This window comes from Neovison vison, chromosome 12 (genome assembly GCF_020171115.1).
Source record: "Neovison vison isolate M4711 chromosome 12, ASM_NN_V1, whole genome shotgun sequence".
Taxonomy (NCBI): domain Eukaryota; kingdom Metazoa; phylum Chordata; class Mammalia; order Carnivora; family Mustelidae; genus Neogale; species Neogale vison.
In genome coordinates, this window is record NC_058102.1 from 103,355,304 (window position 1) to 103,369,985 (window position 14,682).

At 49.0% G+C, this 14,682-nt stretch overlaps 1 protein-coding gene across 1 annotated transcript; it reads right to left on the reverse strand.

Moving 5' to 3' along the window:
* Positions 1–7,478: 7,478 nt before the first annotated feature.
* Positions 7,479–10,076, reverse strand: KCNA5 (potassium voltage-gated channel subfamily A member 5). The gene has a single exon (XM_044227784.1). The coding sequence runs from the start codon at positions 10,074–10,076 to the stop codon at positions 8,271–8,273; it is 1,806 nt and encodes a 601-aa protein (XP_044083719.1). The 3' UTR covers positions 7,479–8,270.
* Between the last annotated feature and the right edge of the window lie 4,606 nt (positions 10,077–14,682).

Genomic DNA, 14,682 nt, shown 5'->3' on the forward strand with positions numbered 1-14,682 from the left:
ATGTGTGCACTATATATAAAGAGAACAGTAGAGGGACAGAAGCATTAACAACTATCAGTTGTCCAACCTAGATATTCTGCGAGAAATACACTTGACTCATGAACAACATGGAGGTTAGGGGCACCAATCTCCCATGCAGCTGAAAATCTGCATATAACTTTTTTTTTTTTTAAGATTTTATTTATTTATTTGTCAGAGACAGAGGGAGAGAGAGCGAGTGAGCACAGGCAGACAGAGAGGCAGGCAGAGGCAGAGGGAGAAGCAGGCTCCCTGCCGAGCAAGGAGCCCGATGTGGGACTCGATCCCAGAACCCTGGGATCATGACCTGAGCCGAAGGCAGCGGCTTAACCCACTGAGCCACTCAGGCGTCCCTGCATATAACTTTTTTTTTTTAAAGATTTTATTTATTTATTTGACAGAGAGAAATCACAAGCAGATGGAGAGGCAGGCAGAGAGAGAGAGAGAGAGAGAGAGAGAGAGAGAGAAGCAGGCTCCCCGCCGAGCAGAGAGCCCGATGCGGGACTCGATCCCAGGACCCTGAGATCATGACCCGAGCCGAAGGCAGTGGCTTAACCCACTGAGGTTTTGACTCCCCCAAAACTTAATTACTAATAGTCTACTATTGATCAGAAGTCTTACCAATAACATAAACTGTGGATTAATACATAACTTATATTTGCATTAAATGCTGTATTCTTATAATAAAGTAAACTAGAGAAAATGGAATGCTGGTAAGAAATTCCTAAGGATGATAAAATACATTCACAGTCCTGCACAGTGTTTATATATATGTGTGTGTGTGTGTGTGTGTGTGTGTGTGTGTGTGTGTAAATCGACCCTCACAGTTTAAGTCCATGTTGTTCAGGGTCAACTGTACTTCCTTGAAATTGGATGCCTTGGCCCCCTAAAAAGAAAGGATATGCTTGGGACTGCTTGGTTCAATTTCCCACATGACATCCATTTTAAAAATGCAGATTATTGCAGTAATAGAAAGTTTAATCAGCTAGGGAGGAAAGCAAACATGTTTCCTATGACTGGCATGGATTACTAAGAGGTACCAATTCAGGTCTTAGTGATCTCAGTTGTTTATAATACATGCCAAAGGGACAGATGTTTGTACTACTTGGGGCAAAGCTGTTGTATTAATCTTCAGTTTTGTTATTGTAGTAATCTGTAAAATTACAATAAATATTACATTGTAGTGGTGTCATGTTGCAGGCATTCAGAAGTTCCAAAAGAGCAGGACTTGGATTGGAACACAATTGATACATCACCAAAAAACAAAACCAAAGGCTCTTTAAAGTAGTAGTCTTCAGATGTTTCAGAAGACTGATCATTATAAAACTGAAAACAAGAGAAAAAGAAGAGCAAAGCTCATTCTTTTTATGTAAAAGTGAACATTTGGCACACTATTATAGATCTCTTGCTATATTAGAATATATGGCTTGTTGTACACAAAGGCTGTGTGCAAGGAGCTGAGAGCCATGGCCAGACACAGGATGTCATGAGGAGGGCAGCTTGCAACCTGACAGAGTAGACTGGACACAGAGGATAGAGTTACATGTGATGTGACAGGACTGTGGGACTTGGCAGGAGGGCTCATGGGGCAGGAGGACTGGGATGACTTATACGTTACTCATACTTAACAAGCACTAAATCTATGTCCTTTCCCTCCTACTGCTTCTGAATATCACTTCTTCTAGAAATCCTGTCTCAAATAACTCCAGTGGGCTTTGATCGATTCCCCGAACCTGTAAGTGCAATCTTAAGTTCTCAACGGCATTTTTAGCCGATTCTTTGGTTTTCTTTAGTTGTTATTGTTGTTGTTGTTGTTATGACTTTTGTAGGTACCTTCTCACGTTCAGGCAGGTGTAGCCTGCTCATGTGAGTCTCTGAGTTTCCCGAGGGCAGAATTGGGTTCATTTCTGTCTCCCATACAGTACTCAGGGATGATGAATTGTGCCAGCAGATGCGAGACACCTGTGAGAGGCAGAAGTGACTTCTGGCTACTGAGGCCATGCATGAGAGACGGTACAGAGAATGGTGGTTCTCTGGGACCAGTGGACCGGACTTTGATGGCCAGTGCTTGGACAAAGCACTGGACTTTGATGGCCAGTGCTCATCTCCAGTTCCTCCAGCATCCATCCCTCTCCACTCCTCCCAAAGGAGGGCTCTCACACACAGAAAAGAGACCAGATACCTCCCAGAAGGAGGAAAGAGTGTAGAGAGCCTTGAAGGGGAAACCCCACTTTCCTTCAGAGCCCTTCAGTCCTGGAAGAACCACAGAGGAGCATACTCATGGACATCTAAGCCAAGTTCACTGTCCAATTACCTGAATGTCCAGGCAATTGCATGCTTTGTGCACAGAAGTCTGGATTTTCCACCATGCTCTCTTCTGGACTCCACCTCATTCCCTCTTAGGTTTTGCCATCACTGTCCCTGGTCTTTGAATAGTTATGAGGAACTATAGGTGTTTTAAGGCTTCTTGCCTCCCTGCTCCCCACCTCTTATGTGGTGCTGGCCTCTGTCTGCAGCCTCAGATTGCTCACGCCTACTTTTTAGCACAGACTCAAAAATCTGCTGGGGAATCTGTTAGTTGACCAAACAATTGAGGGGGTATCTGAGGACCTTTGCCAGCCCTGCTCCCACCAATTTTTAAAACTCCCATCTGAACCCATCACTGGCCATCCAGCAGCAATTGGTGTTGGGCTTGAGGAGATGGTCCCACTGCATTTCTTTTGGATGTACAGCCTGGAATGTCAGGGCCATGTTCCTGCTCCTTAATGGTCAATGGCCATAGGTGGTGTTGGGATTGGTAATCCTGCCTGGAGCTGTCCAGTGGGCCTTCACTTTCCCTGGCACTCAGCTCCACCTGAGGTCCCCACCCCTGTACTTCTGCAGGAAAACATACACTCCCTCCTAGAGTCCTCATAGTCCCCACATTCCTGTCCCCCTCTCTTCACCCTATTTCATGCCTTCTCATGTTTCTCTTACATGTTGCTCTTCTCAAACCATGTTTCTCTCTCCAGTCATAGCGACGCTCACTTTCCCCATGGCCCTCAATTTCAAAATGATCTAGCAAAATAGTCATTTGCTTAATTGATTGCTGATTCTCCCTACTAGACTGGAAAACCAATCAGGGAAGATCCCTTGCCAGTTATTCCCAGAGCCTAGCATGGTGTTGCCTCAGAGTAAATAATAATTGAATAATATTTGCTGAATTAATGAGTGAATAAATGAATGAATGAACAATAGTATCAGGGACACTGGATGATAAATGTTTCAGTTTCCCCCTCTAAACAGTGAGATTCTTATCCAAAGGAGCCTGTTCACTGTAGTGCTCTACCTCCATTGCCAATACAGGCTTGACATTTGCAGTGAATGCAGGTTGCACTGGGCAAAATCAAATCGCAGGAAACAAATAAAGGTTTCAAAAGCATGACTAGTTACCTAGGAGGCAGCCCTCACAGGCAGACAGGGTAGACATAAACTGATGTGGCAGGGGTATGCCCAGGGGGCAGCTTGAGAAGCAGAGTGGAACACAAGGAGAAACCAAGCCTACGAGTCAGAGAAAACCATTCCAGCCTTACTTTACGTTAGCAATGGGTGTGACCTCAGGGAAACCACCTCTTCTCTGGGTCTCAGTTTGCTCATTTGTCATGAGTGGGACAGACGAGATTACTTCCAAGGTTCCTTCCATTTGTAACATTTGCATGGTGCAAAGTTTGACTTCAGAAAATGAATACCAGTTAAAAGGGTAGGTTACAAAAATCTGGTTTTGTCTGGAGGCCTGTGGTCTGGAGTTGCTTCACTTCAGGCTAGGCCACACCTACCCCACCATGTACGCTCATATATATATATGTATATGCACACCATAGGCACACCTGCACACACAAAGGACACGCAAGCCTACAGCCCATCTCTATAGCCAGAAAAATGCCAGGTGAAGAGGGGTGGGGAAGTGTATCCTGATGACTGTTTGTGTGATGTCATGTCCAGGAAAAGACTAAGGACCAGAAGGAGAAGGAGGCCCAATCTCCAGCACTATGGGCCTGCTTCCACCAACAACTCAGGGAAAATCCACTGCTCAGAGTCGTAGGCAGAAATTCCAATTTGGCATTTTCTTCCTTCTCCCTAGAAATGGAGCGGCCTGTCCCACAGCCACTAGCACAGTCTAACTTTTCATGAGGAGGTAGAAGTAAGTAACATCTTTTTCATAAGGCCTTTCCTGGTCTAGGAAATCCTAGCATGAGAGCCCTTTCCCAAGCCAGGGGTCAGCATTTGCAAGAAATACAAATTCAATGGGATAAAATAAAATCAGGGAGCCAGGTCAGGCATGACTGGATGCCCAAGAGGCACCTTCCATGAGACAGATAAACCAATCTGACAGGGATGACAGGCTGGTTTTGACATTTTTCAGTGACTGCATTTCAGATGGTTATAGGAATACCCACAGTGTAGTTTCCATTTGCTTCTTGACCTACAAAGCCTATAATATTTACTATCTGGCTATTTTCTGAGCTTTTGCCAACCTCTGCTCTGCACAACTGCTAAGTGTCCCTGCCAGTGTCAAAATTGGGACTCCTACTGTAGTCCTGGGAGCAGCACCAGGCTTGACTTCTGGACACCACACGGAATGATGGTGATGAGGGCAGAGCTGTCACCGTCTAGCCTGCCACTCTCATCTCCCTCATCCCCAATTCCTCCCCTCTTCCCAGCCACCTCTCAGGTCTCCCGAAGCTTCTCTTTCCTATCCTATGCTTCCTCACCTTCCCACGACTGACCCATAACCCTTCATTTTGAAACTCCCTCCGAGACACGTGATCACATGCTGTCTTGCATGACTTGCTTTTGTTTTACAGGGATTGCTTCCCTAGAGGGACTGGAAGTGTGAAAAGACAAGGACCACATCCTAACATTTGTCCCAGTATCCCCCATCCCCATTACAATGAGTTCTGGGTCTGGAGCTGGGGTGTGTGTGGGGGTGGGGAGTAGTCATGAGTTGCTGAGGTCCAACAGCAGAGAGTACTTGAACATCACCCAAACTCACCTTCCACCTTGCACAAGCCTGCCATTTCTGGAGGACACTTGGAGCAAGGTGTCCCTGCTCCAAGAGAAACACTTTGTGCAGTCCGGTCCGAGTCCAGAAGTGCACCTATTGTTAACATTGACACTAGAATCACTCAAAGGCCGGCTCTGTGCAAAGATTCCCTAGGGCTGATACTCTGTTTCATTTTCCCCTCCAGGGAGTGTCCCAGCCAGGCAGGGCAAATCAAAGAGCTGGGGTTCTTAAAGCATGTGAAAAGGTCTGTTTTTTGAATCTGCCATTGCTTAGGGTTCAGGAAGAGTGTGGACAGAAGTAACCAGTTCAGTAGAGAAAAAGAGGAAGCCAGTTGCTTTGCAAAAGAGAAGCTGTCCTTCCACAAGAGCATGACACAGAAAGCCATCCTGCTCTCAGAGTTGTGGGGCCCAGAGCTGGGAGATTACGAGCCCAGTGCTGGTTTCCTGCTGTGGGAGCCAAGACACAACATCTGGACAAAAAGCTTGGCTGGGGCCACTTGATCTAATCTCTTCAGGAAAGCAAAGGCTATGGAAAATCAATGACAGCAGAGAAAGGGAGGATGGGAGAGGAGGAAGGGGCCCCTTATCTCAGAAAGCCTGGGTAAGAGCCTTGACATTCAGGCTCCTTTTTTTTGCTAATCACGTGAATAAGAAGATCAGGATGGCTGGAGTGAAACCATGCAGACTTTTTCAGGAATCATGGCAAAAATTGTCCTGAGAAGACGGAGAGATTGAAATTCTTATACTGTCTAGTGGGTGCCCACCCAGTGCCCCAGGGCAGATACCATGACATTGAACTCTGGGATGCAAGGCAGCAGCAAGGTACTAGGGTACACAACCTGCCTCTAGAATGACCCTCATCCCCTTTGTAAACCTGCTTTGCAGGATCCCTTTCTCCCCTGCGAAATATGGAAACTCTCTCTTTTCCTCCACCCCCTCTCTGAGGATTTGTATTAAGACTGAATCCACTTACTGGACATTTCAACGAAGCAGTCTGTTCTATTTGGACCAACCTCTATTAGGCCACTGAACACATCTAAACCCTCTGTGTTGCTCTCTCTTTGAGCCTAAAGGAACTGATTTTCCTTCAGATGGTGACATCTCTTTTGTCTTTAAGGGAGGGTGGTGCCTGGTGCTGGAAGGAGGATCCGGTCCCAATCACCAGGTACATGCTGAGCTACACACATTAGCTTGAAAGCCAAAGAGGGCTTGGAGGTGAGACTGTGGAGTTGAGCTTTGGCAAGACGCCCTGCTTTTAGGCAGATTGTAAATTATAAATAAATAGTCTCTGTTCTTCTTTTGCTTCAGCATGTAATGAAAAACAACAGAGCCCTGCCTGCACGGTCCTTCTGTTTCCGCCTCAGATTTGCTGTTAACAGTTCCTGACTGGAAATGACTCCAGGCAGTCACAGACACTGGCTTTTATTGTTGTGCCAGTGTCTTATTTAAATCCACAGTCCCAGACGTCAATTTAGCAAAGCCTCCCTCACCCCATGGAGATGTGCATGCACCCCTCAGAACCAGCCATGATGCTGTGGGGGGTGTGGCTGTGGGTCACCAGCCCACCCGGGTGGGGATACAAGACAACATGTCTTTGGTTAGTTAGACTGTTTAGCAGCAAAAGCCAGAGCAGGAACCCAGAGCCCCGGAAGGTAGCTAATCCCCTAGAGAAAGTACAGTCAGTGTTTTACCTACTGGGATGTTCACTGCTACCATCCACGGAACCGAGAGATTTATTTTGAGTTTGGAGATTTGCTCAGCACAAGGCCACCATCTGCAGAAACTAGGCTTTAACGTGGACAAGCAAATCCTTCTGCTTGCTTTCTTTCTGCCTCTGTCCACCAGGGAGTCAGTGCATTCTCCTCTGCCACACCGTGGTCCAGAGGGAGAGTTTAACAACCAAGCCCTGTTCCCTCCCTCCTCTGTGACTTTCACACCAGGGCTGCACTTCTGTGGACAGGCTTCATGCCTGGGAGAATCCGGCTTTGCTTCACCGAGCTGTTGAGAGCCCTGTGAAACAGGGTTAAAGCCTGCAGACAAGGGAGAATTCAGAAACGCAGCCCCAAGAGATGGCAGTGGGGCTATGGGCAGGGTGTGTGTGGAGGGGAGGTCTGATCTCCTCTTGTCTTTTAGCTGCATCTGCCACAGGGCTGAGAGTTGCATCTGTTACCACACCATCAGGCAGCATGTCAGAAACAGCCTGAGACACACAGAGGTCACCCCTCTGTGATGCCCAGAGGGGGCCCAGCTAAGAAGGAGGTGACGATCAAATCATTCCTTTTCCAGTCAAGGTGGTGTTTGCTCTAACTTCAAAACTAGAAATAGCAAGCGACAGACTCCTTTTTAAAATTTCATACAACAACAACAACGACAACAAACAAACAAAACAACTAACAACTTGCCTCAACCGTGTAACATTTTATTTCCTGGGATTAAAAATAGAGAATGAATTATCAGAAGTCTTTCTTCAACATCATTAAAATGCTTTTCAAAGAAAGTTACAAGAATTGTTTAAGGCGCACAGAAAAAGTCAGTCTTGCCTTTCTTCCAGAACATTCCCTGCCCTAGACGCAAAACACTGATAGCACATCCCAGAAAAGAGAGGCTTACAGACACAGGAACCAGAACAGCCATAACCAGGGTCTCTGGCTCTAATATAAGCATCACAGAAAAAGAAAAAAAAAAAAAACACACATCACAATAACTCTCTCTTCCATAAATACAGCATTCCTGGAAAATGTATCCAAAATATCTCCATCTGAACTACAGTACAAAATCCACTCACCGGCCATAAAAATAATATTTTCCCCTATACACAAATAAAATCATATGTGAAGCAAATTTGGAACACATGGAGGGGGTTACAAAATCTCTTGGGATCTGGGCTATTTAAAGTCATTTTTGTTTGGGTTATCCCTCTGCTGGGTATAGGGAACTGGCTACAAATACATCCATTTCGCAGGGCTCACCATTTCAACAGCTCCTGCGTCATGGAATGTGGTACTTTTTAAAAATAGGCGACCCTTGGTGTCATGGAAAGAAGAGGAAAGATGGGGGTCAAGGCGGGGGGGGGAGAAGGAGTGAAAGAAGAGTGACAGACTTCAAGGTGGGCTTGAAATACTCTGTGGTATAAAGCAGATCCCTAAGCTCAGGAGGCCTCTGCTATCCCCACCCCACTACCGCCAATCTTACGAATCAGTGGCTCCCCCTCACAAATCCGTTTCCCGGCTCGTGTCCAGGCAGAGGGCATAGAGGGACCTCCGCAAGTCCACGTTGCTTTTGGCCTTGAGGTTACACTTCTCCAGGGGGCAGCTGCCCCTTCGGGCTCCGTCTGCATTCTCCAGGGACACCCCAGCCTTGCAGAGGGACCCCTTGCTCCAGCTTGCCTTCCGAGGGCCTCCGCTGTCCAGCCCTGTCCCATGGCTCTGGCTGCCCTGCTCTTCCTTAAGAGCTGCCTGCTCCTCGTGGTCTGTCTCCCGGTGGTAGAAGTAGTTGAAGTTGGAGACAATGACGGGCACAGGCAGGGCGATGGTGAGGACCCCAGCGATAGCACACAGCGAGCCCACGATCTTGCCCCCCACAGTGACGGGTCTCATGTCCCCATAGCCTACCGTGGTCATAGTGACTACGGCCCACCAGAAAGCATCCGGGATGCTGGAAAAGTGGGTCTCCTGGTTGTCAGCCTCTGCGAAGTAGACGGCACTGGAGAAGAGGATGACTCCAATGAAGAGGAAGAAGATGAGCAGCCCCAGCTCCCGCATGGAGGCCTGCAAGGTCTTGCCCAGGATCTGCAGCCCCTTGGAGTGGCGGGACAGCTTGAAGATGCGGAACACCCGGACCAGGCGGATCACTCTGAGGATGGCCAGGGACATGGCCTGTTGCCCATTCTGGCCGCCCCCTCCACCCCCTGGCTGTTCTGCCAGCTCAGTGCCCAGGGTGATGAAGTAGGGGAAGATGGCCACCACATCAATGATGTTCATGATGTTCCGGGAGAACTCTGCTTTGCTGGGGCAGGCGAAGAAGCGTACCAGCAACTCGAAAGTGAACCAGATGACACACGTGGTCTCTACAATGAAGAAGGGGTCAGCCAGAGTCCTAGGCAGAAGAGGTGCCACCGTAGGGCCAGAGGGAGGCGCCAGAGGCCCGCTGCCATTGCCCCCCCTGGAGGGCCCAAGAGGCTGGTGGGGCACTGGGGGATGGCGGAGAAGCTCCCGTTCATCCCTGAACTCAGGCAAGGTCTCCAAGCAGAAGGTGATGATGGAGATGAGAATGACCAAGACGGAGACGATAGCGATGCCCCTCGCGGACCCCGAACTTTCTGGATATTCAAAGATAAGCCACACCTGGCGTTGGAACTCGTTTCGGGGCAGGGGCTTCTCCTCTTCTTTAATGAAACCCTCGTCCTCCCGGAAGCGCTCCATGGCCTCGTCCCCCAGCTGGTAGAAGCGGATCTCATCGGCGAACACGTCCAGGGAGACGTTGACCGGCCTCCGCAGGCGGCCCCCAGACTGGTAGTAGTAGAGGATGCCATCGAAGCTGGGCCGGTTGCGGTCGAAGAAGTACTCGTTCCTCAAAGGGTCGAAGTAGCGCAGGCGCTTGGCCGGGTCCCCCAGGAGGGTATTAGGGAACTGCGCCAGGGTGCCCAGCTGCGTCTCGAAGCGCAGCCCGGAGATGTTGATCAGGACGCGCTGATGGTGCAGGGACCCAGCGCCCAGCACCTGGTCCTCCGCCATGCCCAGGGCGGGGTCGCCTTCTCCCTCCTCGTCCTCCGGAGGCAGCCTTCGAGGCTGCGGAGGATCCTGGGGCAGCGGTGGCAAAGGCCGCCCTCCCGGGTCCACTCCCCTCTGCGTGCCGCGAGCCCTTGGCGCTGGCTCTTTGGGTCCATCGCTGAGCCCAGCCGTCGGGGGACACTGGAGCTCTCCCCCTATGGCCTGGCTACAACCTGTCCCAGCCTCACCTCCTCCTCTGACGGTCATGGCACCGCCGTTCTCCAGGGGTACCAGGGCGATCTCCATGGCCAAGGGGCAGGGGGCATGCTGTGCCCCTGCTGCCGGGCGTCAGAGCCCCCCACTCACGCCCCGTTGGGCGCCTTGCCTCTGGCTTTTCTGCCGCCGTCGGCCGGCCCCCCCTGTGGACGGCCTGGGGCTGCTGGCGCGATCCCCTGGCTCAGTCCTGACGTCAAGAAGCTGCTGCCCTGCTCTCTGCCTCGCTCTCCGTTCTGGCAGCCCGTTACCAAGCAGCCAAAAGCCTCCTTCCAGCAGATGCAACCTTCAGCCGCCCCTCTCTGGCTGCGGGGCGGTGCTCGGCCTCCACCCTGCGCGGCTCCTCCGCCTCTTTCCTCCCTCCGCCCCGTTCCCTCCCCTCCCCTCCTCCATCTCCCGCCTTCCCTCCTGGGTATCTCGGCAGCGGGTGTCTCCCCAGAGGGCACAGCTGGGGCCCCGGGCGAGGGGAGGAAGGGGGGCTAAGGGAGCAGCCTTGCGAAGGGAGGTGGGGGGAGGGAATGGAGAGGCTGGAGGAACAGGTTGTACCGAGAGCGCGGAAACTCCCAGGGCAACCAGATGAGAATAGCTGTGGATTTCAGTTCACCTGGGAACCCGCTGAGCGCCAAGTGGACTCCAGGGGAAATGAATTGCCTTGGGTTGGACGAGTGAGACATGAGATAACAGCAGTGCCTTTACAATCCTCCTTTGGAGCAGTAACTATTGTCTCTTCTTTGGGAAGGATTACAGACAGGTAGGGGCTGGGCAGAGTTATGGGCCTTGGGGATCTAGAAATCTAGAGATATGTAGAGCTGGAGATACCTCCAGATCAATGGTGGAGAAGCCCCTCTCTTCCCGTCTTCCTACACACCCACCAAAAGGTAACAGGCTGAGAGCGGACAGCAACCCCCTTTGCCCTTGCCCGGGGACAACCCTGGTTCGCAGAAAAGTCCTGGATTATGGGACAAATTCATTGTCTGGTCTCCTATCCTCGAGAACCAACAACTTCAGGCTCTCAAGTCCCAGCTGTGAAAACCTGTCAGGGAGAAGGGGAGGAGGAAGAAAGAGGTCCTGGGGAGAGCTGTTCCTTACTGGTGAAACTTGGAGCTGGCAACTGCAGCTTTGTGTAGGGGGTTTGTGTAGGGAGCAGGGGTAGGGGTCAGGGAGGCTGTGGAATCCCAGGGCTGGAGGACTCCCAGGAGCAGAATAAGAAGCAATACTTACTTTGCTCCTATGATGTACAGGGAGCATTCTCAGCACTTTACAAATACTGACTGGTGCATTCCTACAGCAATGTATCTGCTCGATATTATTACTATCTCCATTTCTTAGGTGAGCAAAATGAGACACAGAGTGACTAAATTGCCCATGGGCATGTGGGTGGAAAGTGGTGAGGCTGGGATTCAAACCCAAGTGGGCAGAAGTTAGCCCTTGTCCTTCCACTCCAGTCCTCTCTGGAAATGCATAACCCCCTTTCCAGGTGCAAGTGCACTCTCCACACAGCATCTAGACTGAGAGCTTCAGTTTCTTCCCGCAGGAGGCAGGAGGATGGCTGAGTAACAGCTAAGTCTTTCAGAGTCAGGAAATGGGCCTCAGCCCCTGTGGGGCTTTAGGGGGCATCTGTGGCCAAGGGAAATATCTTTCAAGGCACATCTGCCAGTTCCAGACACACCTTCCTGGTATTTGTTAGTTCTAAACTACCATAAAGTCTCTGTTTTTGAATGTTCCAAGTTCTTTCAAACTTTTGAATGTGTGTCTATTTTTGTTCTTGAATGTTGTTTACTCTTTATATATGTTTATGTCAGAGCTTCTTGTCTGTGAATATGTCTGCACAGGAGGGAGGTTTTGGAAAAATGTTACGCAGTGCACAGGCCTTTTGTTGGAATAGCAAGGTGTGCACACACAAGCTTATGTCAGGGCTGAAGAAAGAGATGTGCGTGGGCCTTTTTGTGTGTTGCGTGAAGGTGGTTGTGAATTGGATGTATGTAACTGTTTTCATTGTGTGTGACCCTGTGCATGAGGTTGGCTATCCTTGCAGATGTGCATGAGTGAGGAAGGGGCTGGAAAAGGAAAAATCAGTATGTGGGAGCATCACTGTAACCACAGGGCCTTCCTTATACTCCCCTTCCAAGACCTCTGCCCACCCTGCTCCGTCTGCCCTGGGTTTTTATTCTTCTCTGTCTCTGAGGTTGTACATCAGGAGCAGGCTTGCCAACCTAGGGCCTACAGAGCTTGTAGAGGGTGAGCTCAGAGACCCGCAGCAACTGAGTCTTGTTTACTGACTCACCCATCTTGTAAATACAGGGATACCATCTTGGTTCACAGGAGCTCTGCTTGAGCTCCCTATGGGAGAGAATTCTCTGGACCTTGTCTTTCAGGGGCCCTTAGAGAGTCTGTTCCCTGAAGAACAAGAGCAGAACATAAACAGTGCTGGAGAAGCACACACCAGGCCTCCTTGATGTGGTATTTTCTTTCTGCTTTCCATACATTTACCAGCTTTGATAGGTTTATTACAAGTTAGCTTCAGATGTTACGTGTGGCAGCCAGGGGGCTCTACTGGGAGGCTATCCTTTAAAGATAAGCTGAAATTGCTTTTCAGCTTCCAGGAGTGCAATTAGCTGAGAGCTTCTGGTTGTTGGCAGTTTCAGAATGACCGAGCACCACAGGCTTAGAGGGTCCTGGCCATTTCTGCCCATGGCAGAACTCTTCTGCTGTGCCATCGTTGTTCTGAATCTTTCCTGTTGGGTTGACTATGATTTTGTATGAAATACATTGCCGTCTGAGACTGTTCACCCCTCTTCCTCTATTTTTTCTTTTCACGGGTGTCCTTGGGTCAGCATTAGGAGATGAAGTCTTTCCCTGCTGGCTTCCATAGGTTCTTTTCTCTTTCTTCTGTTTCTTCCCAATAAACTTCTTACACTCCAACACTAATGGGCAAATCCTCTAACTGAAAGTTACCCTTTGTTCTACGCGACTAATCCTAGGAAATAAGCCCCTCTAGAGCAGAACTTCATGTGCACCATCACTTGAGGATCTGGTTCAAACACAGACTCTGACATAGGGTGAGCTTAGAACACAATTCACTCTCCATGGCTATGCTGATGCTCCTGCCCAAAGATCACACTTGTGAGCCACCTCCTCACAGACAAACCCTAGACAGGGTCTTCGAAGGAATTGTGTCCTTGTTTATGTCCCCTAGAATGAGCTATACAGAAGAGACAAATAGGAAGTCTTCCCTAATGCATAGGACTGGGCCTAGCAGACCATAGGAGTACTGGTAAGGTGTGCAGAACCAAGGAGAAATGATTATTAGGAGAAGTAAGGCATTGATGGGAGGGAGGGCTGGGCTCAAAGAGGAAGGAGAGAGAGAAGAGGAGGAGGAAGAGAAAGAATACCAAATACTACCTTTATTAACCCACTACAAAATAATTCATTGAGTATCTACTATGCACTAGGCATTGTTCCAGGTTCTGGGAGTATACTGATGACAGAGGCATACATATTTCTTAACCTCTGTGGAGTTCTATCTTGGGGAAGGCAAAAGCCACCAAGCGTCTAATTTTACACTGGTTGTTTAATCACAATTTTAAGAGGCACTATCTAGAGTTTAGGGTGTTGTGATAATAGTGGGGAGCCTGACCCCATATAGGACCTGAGGAAGCTTTCCAGAGGTGGTAATGGGGAAGACAACTATCCCAGGTGGTTGGAAGAGTGTGTTCCATGGCCCTAAGGCTGGCTTGAGGAGCTGAGAGTTAGGGTGGTTGATGGGGGGCTCAGAAGGAGTTCTGTGAGATGGGGCTGGAATGGTAGAGGAGATCCAGATTGTGAAGAGTTTACTGAGTCATGTTTTCATCATCTCCCCAGCAAGACGTCCTAATACGTCCTTTCTTCCATGCTCAGATACGTTTCTTGTGTCTATTAAAGCAAATGTCCTGGGGCGCTTGGGTGGCTCAGTTGGTTAAACATCTGCCTTCAGCTCAGGTCATGATCCCAGTATCCTGGTATGGAGTCCCGCACTGGGCTCCCTGCTCAGTGGGGAGTCTACTTCTCCCTCTACCTCCCCTCTGCTTCTGATCACTCTCTCTCAGATAAATAAAATCTTTTAAAAAATTAAACAAATGTGCCAATACACTTCTAGTTTACGCTCTACTACTTGTTTTAGCCTTTTCTCCCCTCCACTTCCACCAGAATATATCTTAACTTTATCTCAATTGTGTATATGTCTATCTACCTATCTTCTTTCTTCTTTCTTTCTTCCTTCCTTCCTTTCTCTCTCTCTTTCTTCCATCTATCATCTATCTATCCATAGTATGTAGGTAAGTAAGCAGGTAGATGGATAGCTAAATAATTGAGAGAAGTAGAGAGACCTTGAAATCAAAGATCATACTTTACTCATCCCCAATTTTCCTTGCACCATCAAACAACCTTCTTATGAATCTCAATAAGTATATGTTAAATGTAATTAAACCAAGAGAAAGGAGTTCGGCCAAGGAGCAGGAAGGGCAGCAAAACAGGGATATGAATTGAATGTGAGTGCTGAGATTAACTAAATACTCAAAGGGATTGTGGACATGAAACCCAATCAGAAAAATGTAAGACTCATTTGGGTGACCAGATAGAGGAAGTGAATTAAATCTACTTC

Excerpts from the sequence above, each read along its gene's own strand:
- KCNA5 (XM_044227784.1), bottom strand. The coding sequence starts at position 10,076 with ATGGAGATCGCCCTGGTACCCCTGGAGAACGGCGGTGCCATGACCGTC.